The sequence below is a fragment of the Notolepis coatsorum genome (assembly GCF_963971535.1).
Source record: "Notolepis coatsorum genome assembly, chromosome: 1".
NCBI classification, from domain to species: domain Eukaryota; kingdom Metazoa; phylum Chordata; class Actinopteri; order Aulopiformes; family Paralepididae; genus Notolepis; species Notolepis coatsorum.
The window spans coordinates 322,005,917-322,028,403 of record NC_140165.1 but is presented as its reverse complement, the minus strand read 5'-3'; the positions used below and the strand labels follow the sequence as shown (position 1 = coordinate 322,028,403).

At 49.1% G+C, this 22,487-nt stretch overlaps 1 protein-coding gene across 1 annotated transcript in view; it reads right to left on the bottom strand.

Moving 5' to 3' along the window:
- LOC311226672 (ubiquitin-associated and SH3 domain-containing protein B-like) overlaps positions 1–22,487 on the bottom strand; it is a gene marked incomplete at both ends in the record, with an annotated part of 97,455 nt that overhangs the window by 3,121 nt on the left and 71,847 nt on the right. Inside the window, 6 exon segments of the mRNA XM_084312087.1 lie at positions 7,103–7,206; positions 8,435–8,557; positions 11,915–12,038; positions 12,774–12,918; positions 18,114–18,322; positions 21,635–21,804. Of these exon segments, the coding sequence (XP_084168213.1) occupies positions 7,103–7,206; positions 8,435–8,557; positions 11,915–12,038; positions 12,774–12,918; positions 18,114–18,322; positions 21,635–21,804 (875 nt within the window).

Sequence of the window (22,487 nt, the reverse complement as noted above, 5' to 3'; positions counted from 1 at the left end):
GGATAACTTATAAGAGTACATTTAACACCAGCTCAGAGTGTATTTGACTGGATAACTTATAAGAGTACATTTAACCCCAGCTCAGTGTGTATTTGTCTTCTCGAGGAACATATCGTAGCTTCCTTCCACCATGTTCTCTAAGTAGGAACGTGAAGACGATGCCTCCCGCTGCTCAGTAACCATTTCAAAATGTCAACTTCCTTCCAGGAAATGCTACATAAATAGGGAGTTTCCTTGCGTTCGCAGCGGAGCCTGTGATTTACAGTGATTTACAGTGATTTACAGTGATTTACAGTGATTTACAGTGCAGCCGGTTGGGGAGAGCTGCTGGTTTTTATTTGTTTAACCCTTTCACTACCACACTACAGAAGGTTAACCTTTCACTCAGCTCTCCATCCCCCGAAGCAGACTACGGACGTTCGGGGACAGAGCTTTCAGTGTGGCAGCTCCCACCCTCTGGAACTCCCTCCCCGCAGAGCTCCGCACCGCCCCGACTCGTTTAAAAAACTGCTCAAAACCCACCTCTTCAACCTGGCCTTCAACCCCTAACTTTCTCACTTTATATGTATATGTTGTGTTTGTCCACTATGTTTGTCAATTTGTCATCCCCCCCCCCCTTATGTAAAGCGACCTTGGGTCCTTTGAAAGGCACTATATAAAACGAAGTTATTATTATTATTATTGTTATTATTATTATTATTATTATTATTATTATTATTATTATTATTATTATTATTATTATTATTATTATTATTATTATTATTATTATTATTATTATTACCACACTACAGAAGGTTAACCCTTTCACTACCACACTACAGAAGGTTAAACATTTCACTACAACACTACAGAGGGTTAACCCTTTCACTACCACACTACAGAGGGTTAACCTTTCACTACCACACTACAGAAGGTTAACCATTTCACTACCACACTACAGAAGGTTAACCCGTTCACTACCACACTACAGAAGGTTAACCCTTTCACTACCACACTACAGAAGGTTAACCCTTTCACTACCACACTACAGAAGGTTAACCCTTTCACTACCACACTACAGAAGGTTAACCCTTTCACTACCACAATACAGAAGGTTAACCCGTTCACTACCACACTACATAATGTTAACCCTTTCACTACCACACTACAGAAGGTTAAACCTTTCACTACCACACTACAGAAGGTTAACCCTTGCACTACCACACTACAGAAGGTTAACCCTTTCACTACCACACTACAGAAGGTTAACCCTTTCACTACCACACTACAGAAGGTTACACCTTTCACTACAACACTACAGAAGGTTAACCCTTTCACTACAACACTACAGAAGGTTATATTTCGTATATAGCATCGCGTCCCGCTCTGAGCCTTACGAGATACTCTATATCGCCTGTGATACCTAATGTATCTCCCACGAACAAAAACACATGCACCCCACCTGTATGGGGCCCCGCCCCTTATGGTGGTACCACCCATATAATCATGACTCTGGTCATGAAACACCCTTCCTCTATTTTCGTCCCAGCGTACTGGATGCTATGCACCATACGAGCTAGCGGAATGAAAAGATTAAGGAAGATTAATAATGTTGAGGGCTTACCGGAGGATTGTGTTTCCCTGGATTCTCCGGAGCTTGTTTCGACGACGCAGACCTATGCTGGTGGTTCCTCGGCTGACGGCGACAGACCGAGGGGCAGCGTACAAGGTTTGGCTATCGGGTCGGCTTGTACAAAGGTGAGGTCTGTGTCAGTAGGCGTCAATGTCGGTGTTGGTCGTGCTGTGGAGTATGTTTCGGCACCAGGGCCGGGGCGGCTTGGCGATCGTTCCACTGTAGTGGGCGATGTCTTGGCGATCCTGGAACATGCTGTTGACGCTAATGCTACTGCTACTGCTAATGCTAATGCTACTGCTGCTTCTTCTGCTAACGCTGATGTTGACGCTGGAATGTCTAATAATCCCCGCCGCGGGATTCCGCTTTTCCCTCCTCTTGCCACCTTCATTGATGAAGGTCAGTCGGTGGTGGGTGTGGGGGGGTTCGCTGAGCTCTATTTACCTTTTTTGCGGGTGAAGGGGCTGACGACGGGGTGCAGCCCGGGGGTACCTTGGCTAAGTAGCCAGGTAGCTTCTTTTTTGTGCCCAGGCGGGGATGAACGACGTTCCGCCCGGCCGTTGCTTGATAGCATGTCGGCTCGGAGGGTGGCAGTATGGACGAATGAGTGGTATACTGCTGCAGGATGGCATTTAGCGGCGGCCAGTGTTGTGGCTCAGCTGGCTACTTTCCTATCCAAGATGGCGTCGGGTTGTAGGTCTTTGAGTCCAACCGACACTATGAACGTGATTCATGTTTGTGGTGTTATAGAGATCTTGACTCAGTCGCAAGCTATAACTGCGGGGAGGATTCGGATGCTATCGACTTTGGTTGTTAGGCATCTTTGGTTGGAGCAGTCTCCTCTTGGGGAAGAGGATAGGTTTTCTCTCCTCACGACTCCTTTTTCCACAGATAGTCTTTTTGGGCGTTCTGTGGAGGCGCAGGCGGTTTTTGATTCGGGTCCTACACCGCCTCACGCTGTGCAGCCAGGGGTGGGAGCACGGTCTCGTCAACGACTGTGGCGAGATCCTCGACAGGCGGCCATGTTTCCCCCGCCAGTGGTGCCCTGGTTGGAGAATCGACAGGGTTTCGCAAGGCCGACAGTCTTGGCGGCCGAGGGATCGGCCATTTTGGGTGATTTCGGGGTTGGTAAACCACCCCGTCGTCATTTTGCCGCGAGCAGCCCGCTCCCCGTTCAGTCCTCTCTCTGGTATCCCCAGAAGCGGGGCTTTGAGCGTTCTCCTTTGGCTGCGGGCCGCGAACCTTCTTTGAAGCGTATGCGGCCCCATTCTTCACTTCTCATGGAGACAGGGGCTGACACCCAGTTGATGGCTGAGCCTGGGTCTGTCCGTGAGAATGTTCCGTCGTCGCGTGGTTCCTACACCGCAGGTTGTGGGTGGGTGGAACCTGGTGTTGCAGCTGCCACTAGCTTCAGTGGTCAGCAGGGGGACTCGGTGCCTCTTCTGTTGAATGCTCAGCAGGGGTTACCCCGGCTTCGCCCTCGCCAGGCGGGGTATCGCGCTGTTGCCTCCCACTCCCGTCAAACCGGCAGTGGTCTGCAAAGGAGAGGCTGGCGTGATTTGAGTGGTAGCAATATCACTGCAGGGCTTCGGCGTGTAGGAGCCCATGGGGTCCTCAGGCCTTGCGTGTCTGGCTGCGGAACGGCTCCTCAGCGTGTGCTGGAGGGGTGTTCAGGGGGTGAGTGTGTGTCCACAAGTTTGATGACCGCTCCTCCCGTATCAAACCGGCCCTTTCTGTCGGGGTCCCCCCTTGGGTGCTTTGCACGACGGGGGGGACCGGGCCAATTATCTGCTGTTCCTTGCTGCCCAGCGTCAGTTGACGGCGGGGGCGCTGTGGGATTATATTCACATATGGCGACGGGAATGTCCCTTGAATCGGTGGATGAGGAGAACGTTAGAGGCGGGGCTGGTTTTGCAGTTTGCGCGGCCCCATCCTCCGTTCTCAGGTTTGGTGCCGACCCTATTGTTAGGGTCGGGCGCGGTGACAGCCCTGGCCGACGAGATTCAATCTCTGTTGGCGAAGCAGGCCGTCGTTGTGGTCCCGAGAGAGGACGCAATGTCAGGCGTCTACTCCCGTTATTTTCTGGTGCCCAAGAAAACTGGGGGGGTCAGACCTATACTGAATCTGTCCATGTTCAATCGGTTGATTGTAGTGAGACCATTCAGGATGTTGACCGTCCGACTCCTTCTGCTTGCTGTCAGGAGGGGGGACTGGTTCACCTCCATAGACCTGAAGGATGCGTATTTTCACATACCCATTTTCCCTCCTCACAGGAAGTTCCTACGGTTCCTGTTTCAGGGCGTAGCGTACGAGTACCACAGAATGCCGTTCGGTTATTCTCTGGCTCCCCGCACATTCACCAAGTGCGTGGCGGCTGCTCTGGGGCCTTTACGTCGTCGGGGGATACGAGTTCTGTTCTATCTCGATGACATTCTGCTCCTCAGCCGTTCAGAGGAGGTTGCCAGGTCTCATACTCGACTGGTGGTGGAATTCCTCACCAGCCTGGGTTTTGCTGTGAATTGGAAGAAGAGTACCCCTCTTCCCAGTCAACAGGTGGAGTACTTGGGCTTGACATTGAGGTCGAAGCCCATGCTTGCGACCCTCTCGGAGCAGCGTCGGGGGGATCTCCGTCACGCGCTCGGGGGTTTCCGTCTGGGAGGGACGGTTACGGCGCTGCAGGTGATGCGTCTGCTGGGCCTTATGTCGGCAGCCCACACGGTGGTTCCTCTTGGCCTCCTCTTTATGAGGCGGATACAGAGGTGGTTTCTCTCTTTGAGAATAGATCCGGTGTGGGGCAAAGGGAGACGGTTGACGGTTCCTTTGTCGATATGGGGGGATCTCGCCCACTGGGGGAGGCTGGGTATCCTCTCCGCTGGGGTCCCCATGGGCAGCAGAGGCTCCCACGTCACGGTTTTCACCGACGCCTCTCTCACAGGTTGGGGAGGGGCGTTTCGGACCCACGCAGTGGGGGGCAGCTGGACGGGTCATGCCGACCCAGCTGTCCTGCATATCAATGTGTTGGAGTTGAAGGCGGTCCTCCTGGTCCTCAAACGGCTCGGCCACCTGGTGGTAGGCAAGCATGTTTTGATCAGGACGGACAATGTGACGGCGGCGGCGTATATCAACAGGCAGGGTGGGACTCGTTCCGCCCGCCTGCTCCGGGTGGCGCGCGAACTGTTGCTATGGGCATCCCGCAGGCTGCGCAGTCTGCGGGCGCTCCACGTTCCTGGTACGGAAAATGTGGCGGCGGATATAATGTCTCGGGGCGGTCCTCGTCGCGACGAGTGGGAACTCCGCCCCGACATAGTCAGACAGATCTGGGATCGGTTCGGGGAGGCCTCGGTAGATCTGTTTGCGTGCCGACGTTCTCACAAGTGCCCCTTGTGGTTCTCGCTCAGTCGAGCGGATCATCCCCCCTTGGGGGTGGATGCCTTCTCGACCTTTCCGTGGCCGCCCGGTCTTCTGTACGCCTTCCCTCCTGTACAGCTGTTGAGTCAGCTGTTGGAGCGGATACGGAGGGAGCGCAGGACGGTGATCCTGGTCGCGCCGGACCGGGGCACGTCAGTGTGGTTCCCGGTCTTAATCCAGCTTCTGGTCGCTCCTCCTTGGGTCATTCCGTGGTCAGCGACGGCCCTCTCGCAGCACAACGGAGTGCTTGTCCAGCCTCCGGTGTTGGGTCAACGCCTGGTGGTGTGGCTGGTGGGAGGGTGAGTCTGGAGAGGATGGATCCCGCAGTGGTTGATACCATCCGGTGTGCGCATGCTCCCTCCACTGTCGCGGTTTACGCGGGCAGGTGGCGTGCGTTCCAAGAATGGTGTAAGGGGGGGGGCTGGGACCCAGTCTCCTGCCCCCTGGATGCTGTTCTGGGTTATCTCCAGTCTCTCCTTGATAGTCTGTCGGCTTCGACAGTGAGGGTATATGCAGCAGCTATATCCTCCTATCATGAGGGATTTGAGGGGGATGTCTTGTTCAGCCACCCTCTTGTGAAGCGTTTCCTGCTTGGCGCTCGACGCGTTAAGCCGGTGCAACGCTCCTTGGCTCCGACTTGGGATCTTCAATTGGTCCTCGGTCGGTTGTCCTTGGCCCCGTTTGAGCCGCTCGAGCAGGCGCCGTTGGGACGGCTGTCTTTCAAGACCGCGTTCCTACTGGCTGTCACTTCTGCTAAACGCGTGGGTGAGCTCTGTGCTCTCTCGGTACGTCCAGAGTGCCTGTCTTTTCGGACCGATTGCGGTGCCACTCTGCGACCTAATCCTGCTTTCGTGCCTAAGAATATCCGGAGTTCCTTCCGCTCCCGGGATATTGTGGTTCAGGCTTTTCGTCCTCCTCCTCACACTAGTGAGTTAGATGCGGGCCTTCACCTGTCATGTCCAGTCCGTGCTTTGGGGTTTTACCTCAGCCGTACTCAGGACTTCAGGGTTACCGACCAGCTTTTTGTCTGTTACGGTGGGGCTCGTGCTGGTAAGGCACTGTCGAAGCAGCGCCTGTCCCATTGGTTGTGCGAGGGTATTGCCCTCTGCTACACGTTGGCTGGGCAGGATCCCCCTGGGGGCGTCAGGGCGCACTCCACTCGTGGGGTGGCTGCCTCTGCCGCTCTCCTGGGTGGGGCCTCGGTGGAGGACATCTGTGCTGCAGCTTCATGGTCCTCACCGGGCCCCTTTGTAAGGTTTTACCTCATGGACATGACCGGGGGTTCTGTCTCCCAGGCGGTTCTGGGGTCTGTGGCCTTTCCTGCTTCCCGTCCTTTGGTCGGGTAGCAGGAGTGTATGGGTATGGGCCGCAGTGTGTTGAGTCACACGTGGTTCCGCCTGTACGGTGTGTTCAAGGGGTTCTGGCTCCCTCTTGTTCGCATTCAGGTGGAGTTGACTGCGCCCCCCCTTCGTTAGGAAGGATGGGGTGACAGGGCTCCCCGCACCCCTTGATGTGGGCTTACGGGTCCTCAGGGGGTACATCTGTCGGGTCTCGCGCCCGCTCTTCCCCATTATCTCGTAAGGCTCAGAGCGGGACGCGATGCTATATACGAAATATAACGATAGGTTATGTAGATAACCTAGTTATATTAGTATTGGCTAAGCGTCCCGCTCTGCGCGCCCTGAGTTCCCTCTTGAGGGATCTTTTCCTGGGACGGGTTTTTGGCGAGGAAGGGTGTTTCATGACCAGAGTCATGATTATATGGGTGGTACCACCATAAGGGGCGGGGCCCCATACAGGTGGGGTGCATGTGTTTTTGTTCGTGGGAGATACATTAGGTATCACAGGCGATATAGAGTATCTCGTAAGGCTCAGAGCGGGACGCTTAGCCAATACTAATATAACTAGGTTATCTACATAACCTATCGTTAACCCTTTCACTACCACACTGCAGAAGGTTAACCCTTTCACTACCACACTACAGAGGGTTAACCTTTCACTACCACACTACAGAAGGTTAACCCTTTCACTACCACACAACAGAGGGTTAACCCTTTCACTACCACACTATAGAAGGTTAACCCTTTCATTACCTCTGAGGATGTTCTGAGCCGTCTGGACACATCGCAGTGAGGGAGAGCAGTAGACCAGGTCTATCACCGTGTTGCTCTCTAGTAGAGCTTCCCCTGCAAGACACACACACACACACACACACACACACACACACACACACACACCACACACAGGCACGCACACCACACACACACACACAGGCACGCACCACACACAGGCACGCACACCACACACACACACACTTTGATTATTACATCCACGTGTAAATGGTAAATGGTCCATTTATATAACTCTTTTATCCAAAGCGCTTTACAATTTGTTCCTCACATTTTACACATTCACTCACACATTCCTCCACACAAGGGATGGGCTCTTTGAGTTTAGATCACAACATCAAGGGATGGGCTCTTTGAGTTTAGATCACAACATCAAGGGATGGGCTCTTTGAGTTTAGATCACAACATCAAGGGATGGGCTCTTTGAGTTTAGATCACAACATCAAGGGATGGGCTCTTTGAGTTTAGATCACAACATCAAGGGATGGGCTCTTTGAGTTTAGATCACAACATCAAGGGATGGGCTCTTTGAGTTTAGATCACAACATCAAGGGATGGGCTCTTTGAGTTTAGATCACAACATCAAGGGATGGGCTCTTTGAGTTTAGATCACAACATCAAGGGATGGGCTCTTTGAGTTTAGATCACAACATCAAGGGATGGGCTCTTTGAGTTTAGATCACAACATCAAGGGATGGGCTCTTTGAGTTTAGATCACAACATCAAGGGATGGGCTCTTTGAGTTTAGATCACAACATCAAGGGATGGGCTCTTTGAGTTTAGATCACAACATCAAGGGATGGGCTCTTTGAGTTTAGATCACAACATCAAGGGATGGGCTCTTTGAGTTTAGATCACAACATCAAGGGATGGGCTCTTTGAGTTTAGATCACAACATCAAGGGATGGGCTCTTTGAGTTTAGATCACAACATCAAGGGATGGGCTCTTTGAGTTTAGATCACAACATCAAGGGATGGGCTCTTTGAGTTTAGATCACAACATCAAGGGATGGGCTCTTTGAGTTTAGATCACAACATCAAGGGATGGGCTCTTTGAGTTTAGATCACAACATCAAGGGATGGGCTCTTTGAGTTTAGATCACAACATCAAGGGATGGGCTCTTTGAGTTTAGATCACAACATCAAGGGATGGGCTCTTTGAGTTTAGATCACAACATCAAGGGATGGGCTCTTTGAGTTTAGATCACAACATCAAGGGATGGGCTCTTTGAGTTTAGATCATAACATCAAGGGATGGGCTCTTTGCTCCGGATCGGCGACTCACCCACTAGTCGCGCCTGCGTGGAGCCGAACACGGTGATGGGAGCGTCCATGTCGTAGTCCCTCTGCCCCCCCCCCCACAGGGGCAGGCTGGGGGGCATGTTGAGGTTGGAACGGACATATCTACCTGTGGGGTACCAGATATAGTACAGATGTAAGGGGCTTCAGTGGTCTCACGTAAACACATATCTACCTGTGGGATACCAGATATAGTACAGATGTAAGGGGCTTCAGTGGTCTCACGTAAACACATATCTACCTGTGGGATACCAGATATAATACAGATGTAAGGGGCTTCAGTGGTCTCACGTAAACACACGCTCCAGGCTGCATAGAGCTGCAATACAGTTCTGCTATTTCCCTGGTTACCCTGAACTTAGCAGTTAAGATGTCGTCTCCAGATCTTTATTTTGAATGAATTTTCAGCACAACCAACAAATTACAAATGAGATGCACTTGAAAGTTATCCAATAGGGACACAGAGCGGAATACCAAGGATGACAAACGTCAAAACAAAATGACGAGCAGACAAACATTTTCCAAAAAGAAATAGAAATAAAAAGAAGTGAATACAGTGATCCATAGGTCAACCGACTCTGGTATCGATGTAGGATGTGGTGCTCATACCGAGCCTCTTGCATCGGCAGGTGCATCGAGGGAGAACATTAAATAGTCGTCTCCAGATCTGATCGGCTTATTAGGCCATGAGGCGTGTTGACTGTCTTACTGTCAGAGCAGAGAGACAGCTAGTGTTTGAGGCGTGTTGACTGTCTTACCTTTACTGTCAGAGCAGAGAGACAGATAGTGTTTGAGGCGTGTTGACTGTCTTACTGTCAGAGCAGAGAGACAGCTAGTGTTTGAGGCGTGTTGACTGTCTTACCTTTACTGTCAGAGCAGAGAGACAGCTAGTGTTTGACGCGTGTTGACTGTCTTACTGTCAGAGCAGAGAGACAGCTAGTGTTTGAGGCGTGTTGGTTGTAGGGCTGTCCCCGACTAAGGATTTGGATAGTCTACTTTCACGTCGTACAACGGGTTTCAAGTTCATGCGAATTCTGCCAGATCACGGCGTACAACGTTATTTTGATCATATTTAATATTTTCGCCATGGTATTCATATTTCACTCACGGAGCCTTGTATGATGCTGTGGGACTCAGCACAACTCTGCAACGCTTCAACACTGCCACCTGGTGGATGATCGGTGAGTTGCCAAACCGGATATGCCTGTTGCATATCGGTGTGTCTCCTTTAATGCGTCCGGCCACTCGCATATCATCCCAGGACTCTAGCCACACACCGTGGATATGGATCGCTGCCATAACTCAATAATCCACATGATTTGGGCGTGTATTAGTATTATACAAACCGGAAATGGATCGCCTCGATCCCCATCAAATAACTGGGATCTGTTTGCTCCAGTATCATCGCCCAACGGTACGAGGAGACTGACGTGACCTTCAGCCTTTTTGTTTATCATTATCGATGCAAACTGCTCTGATCTATATATCACCCATACTACATGAAGCATTTAACCACGATCACGGAATTATAAACGCCCCCCCCCCCCCCCCCGTTCACCCGTGCATGATAAGTCATAACGTCTAGGACCATGTACAGTTGACATTTTTAATATAGCTTGGATCGGTATCAAACGGCATTTGATAATCTATATAGTTTCAAGTTTCAAGTTTCTTTAATAGTTGTCATACAGAAGTACAGAATACTTTCATACAAAATGCTTCTTACTGTTACGCTCCAGAGACTGTGCTAGACAAGATAGTATCAAATAACATAGTATAGCATGTAATTTAGAAGAAGAAAATGAGGACACAGTGTTCGGTATAGACATATGTACAATGTTCTGAGTTACCATATAATATACAATACTATGCAGTGTACTAATGTACAGTACTATATAGTGCAAAGCAGAAATGGGATGAGGTACAATTTAGGTACAATTTACAGTAAGGTGTACGAGTTGTAGTGCAATCCTTCATCAATAAATATAAAGTGTGGGGAGTGGGTGCTACAGTGTGTTTGTTTAAAGTGGGTGTGTGCTATAAAGTGTGTGGAGTGGGTGCTACAGTGTGTTTGTTTAAAGTGAGTGTGTGCGTGTGGATGTGTGTGCTATGTGCGTTTGGTGGTTGTTGTTGTGTTCATTGTTCGTTTAGCAGCCTGATGGCCTGGGGATAGAAGCTTCTTCTGAGTCTTTCTGTGCTCGCCTTGAGACTCCGGTATCGCTTGCCTGACCGCAGCAGTTCAAAGAGGCAGTTGTTCGGGTGACTGGAGTCTTTAATGATTCTCTTAGCCTTGCCCTTGCAACGCTTGTTGTAAATGTTCTGGAGGGTGGGGAGCCCCCCTCCAATTGTGCGTTCGGCTGAACGTGTCACTCTTTGTAGTCTGCTTCGGTCTTGTGCAGTGCTATTCCCAAACCAGGAGGTGATGTTGCCGGTCAAGATGCTCTCTATTGTACATGAGTAGAAGTTCTTAAGGATCTTCTGACTGACTTGGAACTTCCTTAGGCGCCTGAGGAAGTAGTGGCGTTGTCGTGCCTTCTTCACAACACTGTCAATGTGTGTGGTCCATGTCAAGTCCTCGGATATGTAGGCTCCGAGGTACTTAAAGCTGTTGACTCTCTCAACTGGTGCCCCGTCGATGCTGAGGGGGCTGTAGTCCTTGACCCCCGACCTCCTGAAGTCCACAATCATCTCCTTTGTTTTGCTGACGTTCAGGGAGAGGCTGTTTTCCTGGCACCATCCCGCCAGGACCTTGACCTCTTCCAGGTAGGCCCTCTCGTCGTTGGCAGAGATCAGGCCCACCACCACTGTGTCGTCAGCAAATTTGATGATTGTATTGCTACTCCGCTGAGCCACACAGTCGTGTGTGTACAGGGAGTAGAGGAGGGGACTCAGAACACAGCCCTGGGGGGCCCCTATGTTGAGGGTGATGGATGAGGAGGTGCAGTTGCCTGCTCTCACCACCTGGGGTCTGCCAGTCAGGAAGTCCAATATAATGCATTTATGCCTATATCTCACGTTCTAGGAATTACTGCAGAAAACGATAAAAACATATTTATATTCTAGACGGTATTTTTGTATGAATGTGAATGAAAAAGTAAAACGTTCCTACATCCTGAACGATAGATAATCGATGTTGAATGGGCCATAGTAATGTCAATTTAGCAATACAATTAAAAAAGTTATAGCCCTGCAAAGAAGGTAAACATCTCCATAGACTTAGACTGGTGGCACTGATCAAACATTGATGGATAGAAGCGTGGCAGTTAATGTGTTACTGTCTGAAGGAGTCGACTGAAGGCTTCTTGTCCTCTGCGAAAGCATGCAATTGGTCCACTGATGGATACATCTTGATGTTTGTCTAGTCTAGTGTTTGTTCCATTCGACTAAGAGGTTGGCTACAGTCCACTACGGCCCTTTTCGATCGGCTAGTCGACTGGTTGGGGTCAGCCCTAGTTGGTTGTCTTACCTTGACCGTCGGAGCAGAGGGACAGCCAGTGTTTGCCAAAGACCACGTCCATCCTCTCGCCGTGACGACAGACGAACAGCGTCCGCCTGGGCTGCCGAGAGAGACCCCCGCTGAGCCTCAGCACCTGGTCGGGATCAGAGCAACCAGAGAATCGGACCCAGGTGCACAACGGATAGACGAGAGGCAGGTGTTGATGCTCAAACAAAGGATATTCTTTTATTGTAAAAATGTGCAAGGCGTGCAAAAGAAAAGGGGAGAATCCTTTGTCTCCAAAAAAGGGAAAGAAAAGGGGAGAATTCAAGTCTCCAAAAACACGCTGTTGCATAACACACACACTGGACTGTATAACAAAATGGGGAAAGCAAAGGGGAGAACACGCCGTCTCCAGAACACATAACAAAGAAACACGTCGGGCGACGGTGTTACAGCAGCGCACCGTAACGTCATACAAACGATAAGCAACGACACGGTGACCAAAGCGGCACGAAAGAGAACAAACGTATTCTCCGTGGCAAGGAGCTTTAACAAGAATACATAGAACTACTCAAGGGAGTGCAGTTTCAAATATGGTGCCATTTGGCCAGATGGTGGCGCTATAACAACCAACTAAGGTCAATTGCCATCAGGTAACGCTAGGGCTTTGCTCCCTGAGGAGAACAGAACCCCAAACGTTACCTGCATGGGGTGTCAAGTGAGAGTGAGAGTGGGCGTGTCTGACTACCTGCATGGTGTGGCAGGTGAGAGTGAGAGTGGGCGTGTCTGACTACCTGCATGGGGTGGCAGGTGAGAGTGAGAGTGGGTGTGTCTGACTACCTGCATGGGGTGGCAGGTGAGAGTGAGAGTGGGCGTGTCTGACTACCTGCATGGGGTGGCAGATGAGGCTGAGAGTGGGCGTGTCCCCAGGACTTGTGTTGTCGAGGCGACGGCTGTCCAGAAGCCCGTCGAACATCCCTCGGTCCCGGCTCGTCTTCTCAGAGGGGCCGCAGCTGAAGAACGAGTGCGATCTGTGGAGAACAGGAAGACAAAATGAATGTAGCAGAATATGACTTTGATATCATCAAATCAAATCAAATTTATTTGTAAAGCCCCGAAATCGCAAGGCAATGCCCCCATGGGCTGTACGAGTCTTCTTTAAACAAGTCAAGAAGAAACATCACAATAAATCAAGAACAAAACCCACCATGAAATCCAAATATGCGACACTCCCAGACATTCCCCAAAGAAGGTAAGGAAAATCTCACTAAAAAACCTAGGGATAGGAAAAAAGCACCACAGGCGAGGTGGAGGAGAGAAACCTCAGAGGGGCCGTTCAAAGGGGGGATCCCCCAACTTGGATGTCGGTGATAATATAGTGTTGCTGTGGATGATCGATGGGTGGAGAATGAAACAACAAATATACATGCAATAGCAACTAAGGTACATAAGGGGCGGCTTTGGCTCAGGGGTAGAGCGGGTCGTCCAATGATCGAAGGGTTGGTGGTTCGAATCCCGCTCAAGCCCATGTCCATCCCATCGCCGTTGTGTCCTTGGGCAAGACACTTAACCTACTTGCCTCGTATGAATGTGTATGCATGTGAATGAATGTTGGTGCTGGTCGGAGGGGCCGTAGGCGATGATTATTCGCCACGCTTCCGTGAGTCTGCCTCAGGGCAGCTCTGGCTGCAATTGTAGCTTACCACCACCGGTATGACTGTGTATGAACGAATAATGGACTCTGTGAAGCGCTCTGAGTCAGAGAAGAGCGCTATATAAATCCAAGCCATTATTATTATTATTATAAGAACATTTTAGAAAGATTCAAATAGAATAGAGCAACAACAACAAAAGAACACGCAGAGGGACATGAGTGCTGGTATGAAAATCAGCACGACCTCCGCTAGCAGTTAGCAGGTACTTGTGTAATGGGTTAGGGTTAGGGTTACCTCCGCTAGCAGCTAGTAGGTACTTGTGTAATGGGTTAGGGTTAGGGTTAACTCCGCTAGCAGCTAGCAGGTACTTGTGTAATGGGTTAGGGTTAGGGTTAACTCCGCTAGCAGCTAGCAGGTACTTGTGTAATGGGTTAGGGTTAGGGTTAACTCCGCTAGCAACTAGCAGGTACTTGTGTAATGGGTTAGGGTTAGGGTTAACTCTGCTAGCAGCTAGCAGGTACTTGTGTAATGGTTTGAGAAGTCAGCTAAACTCAATCCACTGATAGGAGCCACAGTGGCTCGGGAGGTAGAGCAGTCGTCTGGTAATCCGGAGGTTCCCGGTTCTTGTCCTTGAGCAAGACACTTAACCCCTCACTGCTCTCGATGTGCAGGTCGGCACCTCGCACGGTCGCCTCGGCCGTCGGTGTGTGAAGCGCTTTGGATAAAAGCTGCTATGTATGTAAATCCATTGTATATAAAGTCTCATGTTGTGAAATTTTATGATTTGGTTTATTATAAAACTATGCAAATAATGTACAGAGCTAAAGCAAAGTTACTCCCGGACGGGGTGCAAAGGTTTTTTTCAATACATGAAAGAAAATATGATTTGAGAGATATTTGTAAATGTACTGTTCAAAAAGCTAAGAAAGGGATTAAAATGAGGTGTATTTCTATTATTGGGGTTAACTTGTGGAACAATGCTGATACACAGTTAATAATGAGTCATTTGCTTTTGGTTTTTAAGAAAATGGTTTGTAAAGCTATTTTTGAAAACTACAAGGGTGAATAATACTGTTTTTTTTTTGCTATTTTCTTTTAGAATACTGTTTTGGAGTTTTTTTTTTTTTTTTATTATCTTTTTCCCCCCTCCTTTTTCCTCTGTTTTTCTCCAATCCCAATGTTAGTCGTTATGCCAATTCCCAATCCCCTTCCTGGTCGCTGCGCACTTACCCCCCACAGTCGGTCTGGGAGAGTGGAGGCTACCACGTGCTTCCTCCGACACACGTCCAGCCAATCAACCGCTTCTTTTCACCTGGCAGCGCGGATTCTCACTGAGAGGGCGTAGCGTGTGGAAGGATCACACTACCCCCCTTAAATCCTATCCGCGCTGAGCAGGCGCCCCGACCGAACTGTAGGAGTCGCTGTTTACAACGACCCGGACCCACCCCGCCAGCTTCTCCCACCCTCTAATACAGCCAATTGTATTAGTGTGAACGGCCAGCCAAGCTGGTGACAACGCCGGGAGCTGTGAGCTGGACTCGAACAGGCAAATCCAGCCGCTCCGGGGTTGGTGATGAACGCAATCTCCGCTACGCCACCTGACCGCACTGTTTTGGAGTCTTAATTTAATATAGGACAGGCATGTATAAGCATTATGCTTCAGTCTGTACCTTTTCAGTCACTGTAAAATCAAATATTGTTAAATGATGGTGCATATTGTATTGTGTGAGATGATGACTGAATAAACTAACTACTAAATACACCATTTATGAAACACTGTGCTTCTATCATCCGTCCTCTTCATGGAGGGTCAGGGGTCAGGGGTCAGATGGTGTCCCGCCGCGGGGTGGTGGTACTGAGCTAAACAAATACATTTTGACTCGACTTGACTGTCCTTTGTCCGAATCGAGAGCTTTCCGCTTAACTCATTGGACGCCACGCGGTTGAGCGCCAAACCCGAGAAAAGTCGGATTTTCTATCGTTATTTCTTTTATTCGATATTCCCATTCATAATCCATTGAGGGAGACTGTGTTGTTATCATTGGGAATGAGTCTGAGATCGCAAACGTCCAATACCGCCGCCTGCCACCTTGTGGCCGTTATTGCACATCCTTGGAAACTCTCCGGCTTGGGCCGTGCGTCGATCTAAAGAGTCCGGTCCGGGTTTTCCTTGTCGGGCAGGACAAGCGTTTATAACACATGGATTGAGGAGAATCAAGCTCCCGGGTCGTGTTCTTTGGTGGATTATGTTGGCAACACGATCGACATCAATACTTGGAATGGCGATCAGATAATTGGAATATTCTTTTTGGAGCTCATCCTAGTCAAGGTAAGGGCTATATGGAATCAATCTTGCGTTGATCTAAGAATCCCTTCCCCGCGATCCGAACGTATGTGTGTAATGTGTGTGTGTAACGTATTCCGTTGGTGCAATTTGCATACCGCCCCAACAGGTCCACGGAGGACGCCATATCCCATGTGCTGCACACAGCAGCATCACACCTGGACAAGAGGCAGGGGAACTATGTGAGAATGCTATTCATCGACTACAGCTCGGCATTCAATACCATAGTCCCCTCCATACTCATAGCCAAGCTCAGGGACCTGGGCTTGGGCTATGACCTCTGCCAGTGGGTCTTGGACTTCCTGACTGGCAGACCCCAGGTGGTGAGAGCAGGCAACTGCACCTCCTCATCCATCACCCTCAACATAGGGGCCCCCCAGGGCTGTGTTCTGAGTCCCCTCCTCTACTCCCTGTACACACACGACTGTGTGGCTCAGCGGAGTAGCAATACAATCATCAAATTTGCTGACGACACAGTGGTGGTGGGCCTGATCTCTGCCAACGACGAGAGGGCCTACCTGGAAGAGGTCAAGGTCCTGGCGGGATGGTGCCAGGAAAACAGCCTCTCCCTGAACGTCAGCAAAACAAAGGAGATTATTGTGGACTTCAGGAGGTCGGGGGTCAAGGACTACAGCCCCCTCAGCATCGACGGGGCACCGGTTGAGAGAGTCAACAGCTTTAAGTACCTCGGAGCCTACATATCCGAGGACTTGACATGGACCACACACATTGACAGTGTTGTGAAGAAGGCACGGCAACGCCTCTACTTCCTCAGGCGCCTAAGGAAGTTCCAAGTCAGCCAGAAGATCCTTAAGAACTTCTACTCATGTACAATAGAGAGCATCTTGACCGGCAACATCACCTCCTGGTTTGGGAATAGCACTGCACAAGACCGAAGCAGACTACAAAGAGTGACACGTTCAGCCGAACGCACAATTGGAGGGGGGCTCCCCACCCTCCAGAACATTTACTACAAGCGTTGCAAGGGCAAGGCTAAGAGAATCATTAAAGACTCCAGTCACCCGAACAACTGCCTCTTTGAACTGCTGCGGTCAGGCAAGCGATACCGGAGTCTCAAGGCGAGCACAGAAAGACTCAGAAGAAGCTTCTATCCCCAGGCCATCAGGCTGCTAAACGAACAATGAACACTACACAACAACAACCACCAAACGCACATAGCACACACATCCACACGCACACACTCACTTTAAACAAACACACTGTAGCACCCACTCCACACACTTATAGCACACACCCACTTTAAACAAACACACTGTAGCACCCACTCCCCACACTTTATATTTATGGATGAAGGATTGCACTACAACTCGTACACCTTACTGTAAATTGTACCTAAAATTGTACCTCATCCCATTTCTGCTTTGCACTAGATAGTACTGTACATTAGTACACTGCATAGTATTGTGTATTGTATATTATATGGTAACTCAGAACATTGTACATATGTCTATACCGAACACTGTGACCTAATTTTTCTTCTTCTAAATTCATGCTATATTATGTTATTATGTTATTTGATACTATCTTGTCTAGCACAGTCTCTGGAGCGTAACAGTAAGAAGCATTTTGTATGAAAGTATTCTGTACTTCTGTATGACAACTATTAAAGAACTTGAACTTGAACTTGACGATCGAAGCATAGAAAAACGACCTTCTTACCACACGGCCCACAGCGACCTCTGGCGCTGATTGAGTTAATAATAATAATAATACATTTTTTTTTAAAGACGCTGACAATAAGCAACATAAATGAACAGAGAAACATAAAACCACAGGGAATAAGCAACAGTATGAAGACGCAGAAAATAAAACCAACGGGTAACAAGATACAGATACAGAGTCCAGTAGGTTAACAGTCAGGGGAGGGGGGGGGGGGGGGGGGGGCAGGAGAGGGAGAGAAAGGGGGGGGGGGGGGCAGGAGAGGGAGAGAAAGGGGAGGGGGGGGGGGCAGGAGAGGGAGAGAAAGGGGAGGGGGGGGGGTGGTAGGTTTTGAGTCAGGATTTAAAGGTGGAGCGTGAAGGAGAGTCTCTGACTGGCTGCGAGGTGGTCGTCCATCACTGGTGTGTTTGAGACCCGGGTAGAGAGACCCTCTCTCTCTCTCTCTGTCTCTCTCTGTCTCTCTCTGTCTCTCTCTCTCTCTCTCTCTCTCTCTCTCTCTCTCTCTCTCTCTCTCTCTCTCTCTCTCTCTCTCTCTCTCTCTCCCTACCCGTGGAAGACCCAGGTGTCGGCCTCGTCGGCCCGGCTCACGTAGTTCTCTGGCAGCAGGCCGGACAGCCCGGTGTTCAGGGACGTGCCGTACGCCCAGCCCTCGCTGGCACTGCCCTGGTCCGCGGGGCACATGAAGACCACGTCTCCGGGGACCAGCTCCATCTCGTCCTCGTTCTGCGGCGCGTAGGGGTACATCACACGCAGGTTCTGGGGGGGGGGGGGGAGAGGGGGAGAGGGGGGGCGGGGGTCAGTAGGGGTACATGATTGATTGATTGATTGATTGAAAAGTTTATTAACAGATTGCAGAATGGGTACAGTACAGTACAGCTCAATACATACAATTGTTAGAGGATGCAGACCTGAGAAAGACTTTCATCTTGTTTACATCAGGGTCCCCCATTTTCAATTCATATAGACATATATGACATACATGACATACAGATAGACAGTACTGCTACATCTATACATTTATGACATACCAGATTTACAAATACAGTACCGTTTGTGATACAGAGGGAGTCGAGAAAAGGGAGTATATACATTTGACGTAGAAACTGTACATCACGCGCAGGCTCTGGGGGGGGGAGAGGGGGGGGGAGGGGGGGGCGGGGGTCAGTAGGGGTACATCACGCGCAGGCTCTGGGGAGGAGAGAGGGGGGGGAGGGGGGGGCGGGGGTCAGTAGGGGTACATCACACGCAGGCTCTGGGGGGGAGAGAGGGGGGGAGAGGGGGGCGGGTTCAGTACCACAAGGAGTTTACACAAAAACACTGCGGTGGAATGACGTGGCCCAGTGTAGGAACACATCAGGGAGAGATCACATGACGTGGCCCAGTGTAGGAACTCATCAGGGAGAGATCACATGACGTGGCCCAGTGTAGGAACTCATCAGGGAGAGATCACATGACGTGGCCCAGTGTAGGAACTCATCAGGGAGAGATCACATGACGTGGCCCAGTGTAGGAACTCATCAGGGAGAGATCACATGACGTGGCCCAGTGTAGGAACTCATCAGGGAGAGATCACATGACGTGGCCCAGTGTAGGAACACATCAGGGAGAGATCACATGACGTGGCCCAGTGTAGGAACTCATCAGGGAGAGATCACATGACGTGGCCCAGTGTAGGAACTCATCAGGGAGAGATCACATGACGTGGCCCAGTGTAGGAACTCATCAGGGAGAGATCACATGACGTGGCCCAGTGTAGGAACTCATCAGGGAGAGATCACATGACGTGGCCCAGTGTAGGAACTCATCAGGGAGAGATCACATGACGTGGCCCAGTGTAGGAACACATCAGGGAGAGATCACACCACTTGTGTGTTTTTACACAATAAAGGAGCTTCGATTTAGTCTCTTTTTGACATATTTCACGTTACATAACTATATAACTTAATCTCCAGTGCAGTTAGTCCACATTCCAGGTTAGTACAGTAAACAACAACACTACCTCATGGTTAGTACAGTAAACAACAACACTACCTCATGGTTAGTACAGTAAACAACAACACTACCTCATGGTTAGTACAGTAAACAACAACACTACCTCATGGTTAGTACAGTAAACAACAACACTACCTCATGGTTAGTACAGTAAACAACAACACTACCTCATGGTTAGTACAGTAAACAACAACACTACCTCATGGTTAGTACAGTAAACAACAACACTACCTCGTGGTTAGTAAACAACAACACTACCTCGTGGTTAGTAAACACTACCTCGTGGTTAGTAAACAACAACACTACCTCGTGGTTAGTAAACAACAACACTACCTCATGGTTAGTAAACAACAACACTACCTCGTGGTTAGTAAACAACAACACTACCTCGTGGTTAGTAAACAACAACACTACCTCGTGGTTAGTAAACAACAACAACACTACCTCGTGGTTAGTAAACAACAACAACAACACTACCTCGTGGTTAGTAAACAACAACAACACTACCTCATGGTTAGTAAACAACAACACTACCTCATGGTTAGTAAACAACAACACTACCTCGTGGTTAGTAAACAACAACACTACCTCGTGGTTAGTAAACAACAACAACACTACCTCGTGGTTAGTAAACAACAACAACACTACCTCGTGGTTAGTAAACAACAACACTACCTCGTGGTTAGTAAACAACAACAACACTACCTCGTGGTTAGTAAACAACAACAACACTACCTCGTGGTTAGTAAACAACAACACTACCTCATGGTTAGTAAACAACAACAACACTACCTCGTGGTTAGTAAACAACAACACTACCTCGTGGTTAGTAAACAACAACAACACTACCTCGTGGTTAGTAAACAACAACAACACTACCTCGTGGTTAGTAAACAACAACACTACCTCGTGGTTAGTAAACAACAACAACACTACCTCGTGGTTAGTAAACAACAACAACACTACCTCGTGGTTAGTAAACAACAACACTACCTTGTGGTTAGTAAACAACAACAACACTACCTCGTGGTTAGTAAACAACAACAACACTACCTCGTGGTTAGTAAACAACAACAACACTACCTCATGGTAAGTAAACAACAACAACACTACCTCGTGGTTAGTAAACAACAACAACACTACCTCGTGGTTAGTAAACAACAACAACACTACCTCGTGGTTAGTAAACAACAACAACACTACCTTGTGGTTAGTAAACAACAACACTACCTCGTGGTTAGTAAACAACAACAACACTACCTCATGGTTAGTAAACAACAACACTACCTCATGGTTAGTAAACAACAACACTACCTCATGGTTAGTAAACAACAACACTACCTCGTGGTTAGTAAACAACAACAACACTACCTCGTGGTTAGTAAACAACAACACTACCTCGTGGTTAGTAAACAACAACACTACCTCATGGTTAGTAAACAACAACAACACTACCTTGTGGTTAGTAAACAACAACAACACTACCTCGTGGTTAGTAAACAACAACAACACTACCTCATGGTAAGTAAACAACAACAACACTACCTCATGGTTAGTAAACAACAACACTACCTCATGGTTAGTAAACAACAACAACACTACCTCGTGGTTAGTAAACAACAACAACACTACCTCGTGGTTAGTAAACAACAACAACACTACCTTGTGGTTAGTAAACAACAACAACACTACCTCATGGTTAGTAAACAACAACACTACCTCGTGGTTAGTAAACAACAACACTACCTCATGGTTAGTAAACAACAACACTACCTCGTGGTTAGTAAACAACAACAACACTACCTCATGGTTAGTAAACAACAACACTACCTCGTGGTTAGTAAACAACAACACTACCTCATGGTTAGTAAACAACAACACTACCTCGTGGTTAGTAAACAACAACAACACTACCTCATGGTTAGTAAACAACAACACTACCTCGTGGTTAGTAAACAACAACACTACCTCATGGTTAGTAAACAACAACACTACCTCGTGCTTAGTAAACAACAACACTACCTCATGGTTAGTAAACAACAACACTACCTCGTGGTTAGTAAACAACAACACTACCTCATGGTTAGCGAAGCGGACGTCCCGGGAGAACAGGACGGCCAGCCAGTCGCAGCCCAGCTTGACCTCGATGCCCTTGGCCAGCTTCTCCAGGGAGGACAGGTGGTCGGTGGGGAAGTGGTACGCCAGCGTGACGTGGAGCTGCTTCCTGTGGGGCTCCACGGTCACCTCTGGGGGAGACACAGGGTCAGGGTTAGGGCTCCACGGTCACCTCTGGGGGAGACACAGGGTTAGGGTTAGGGCTCCACGGTCACCTCTGGGGGAGACACAGGGTTAGGGCTCCACGGTCACCTCTGGGGGAGACACAGGGTTAGGGCTCCACGGTCACCTCTGGGGGAGACACAGGGTCAGGGCTCCAGGGTCACCTCTGGGGGAGACACAGGGCGCACCAGTGGGTGACTGTGGTCGGACACCGTCATCAAACCTTTTCTTAATCCAGGGGTGTAAAAAGTACCCAGAAATTATACTTAAGTTAAAGTAATGGGTACCGTCTCAAAATCGTACTCAAGTAAAAGTCAGAGTATCTGGCTAAAAACACACTTGAGTAAAAGTAAAAAAGTATCTAAAAAGTATTTAGTACTTAAGTACTAAAAAGTAAAAGTTAAAACTTCTGACTGTCTATTCTTCTGATAGCAGGTGTTTAATCAAAGATCCCTGCTTTCTAGTCTTGCACAAGGACCAAAAGGAAAGAGGCCTAGAAGCGTGGCTAACGCTAATGGCGCGCATACCAGAGGCTAACTGCCTAAGAAAACAGGCACAGAGGCACTGAAAGAGGATTTCACCATCTAATGAACACACTAGACTAGACAAATATCAAGATGTATCCATCAGTGGACTCCGTCGACTCCTTCAG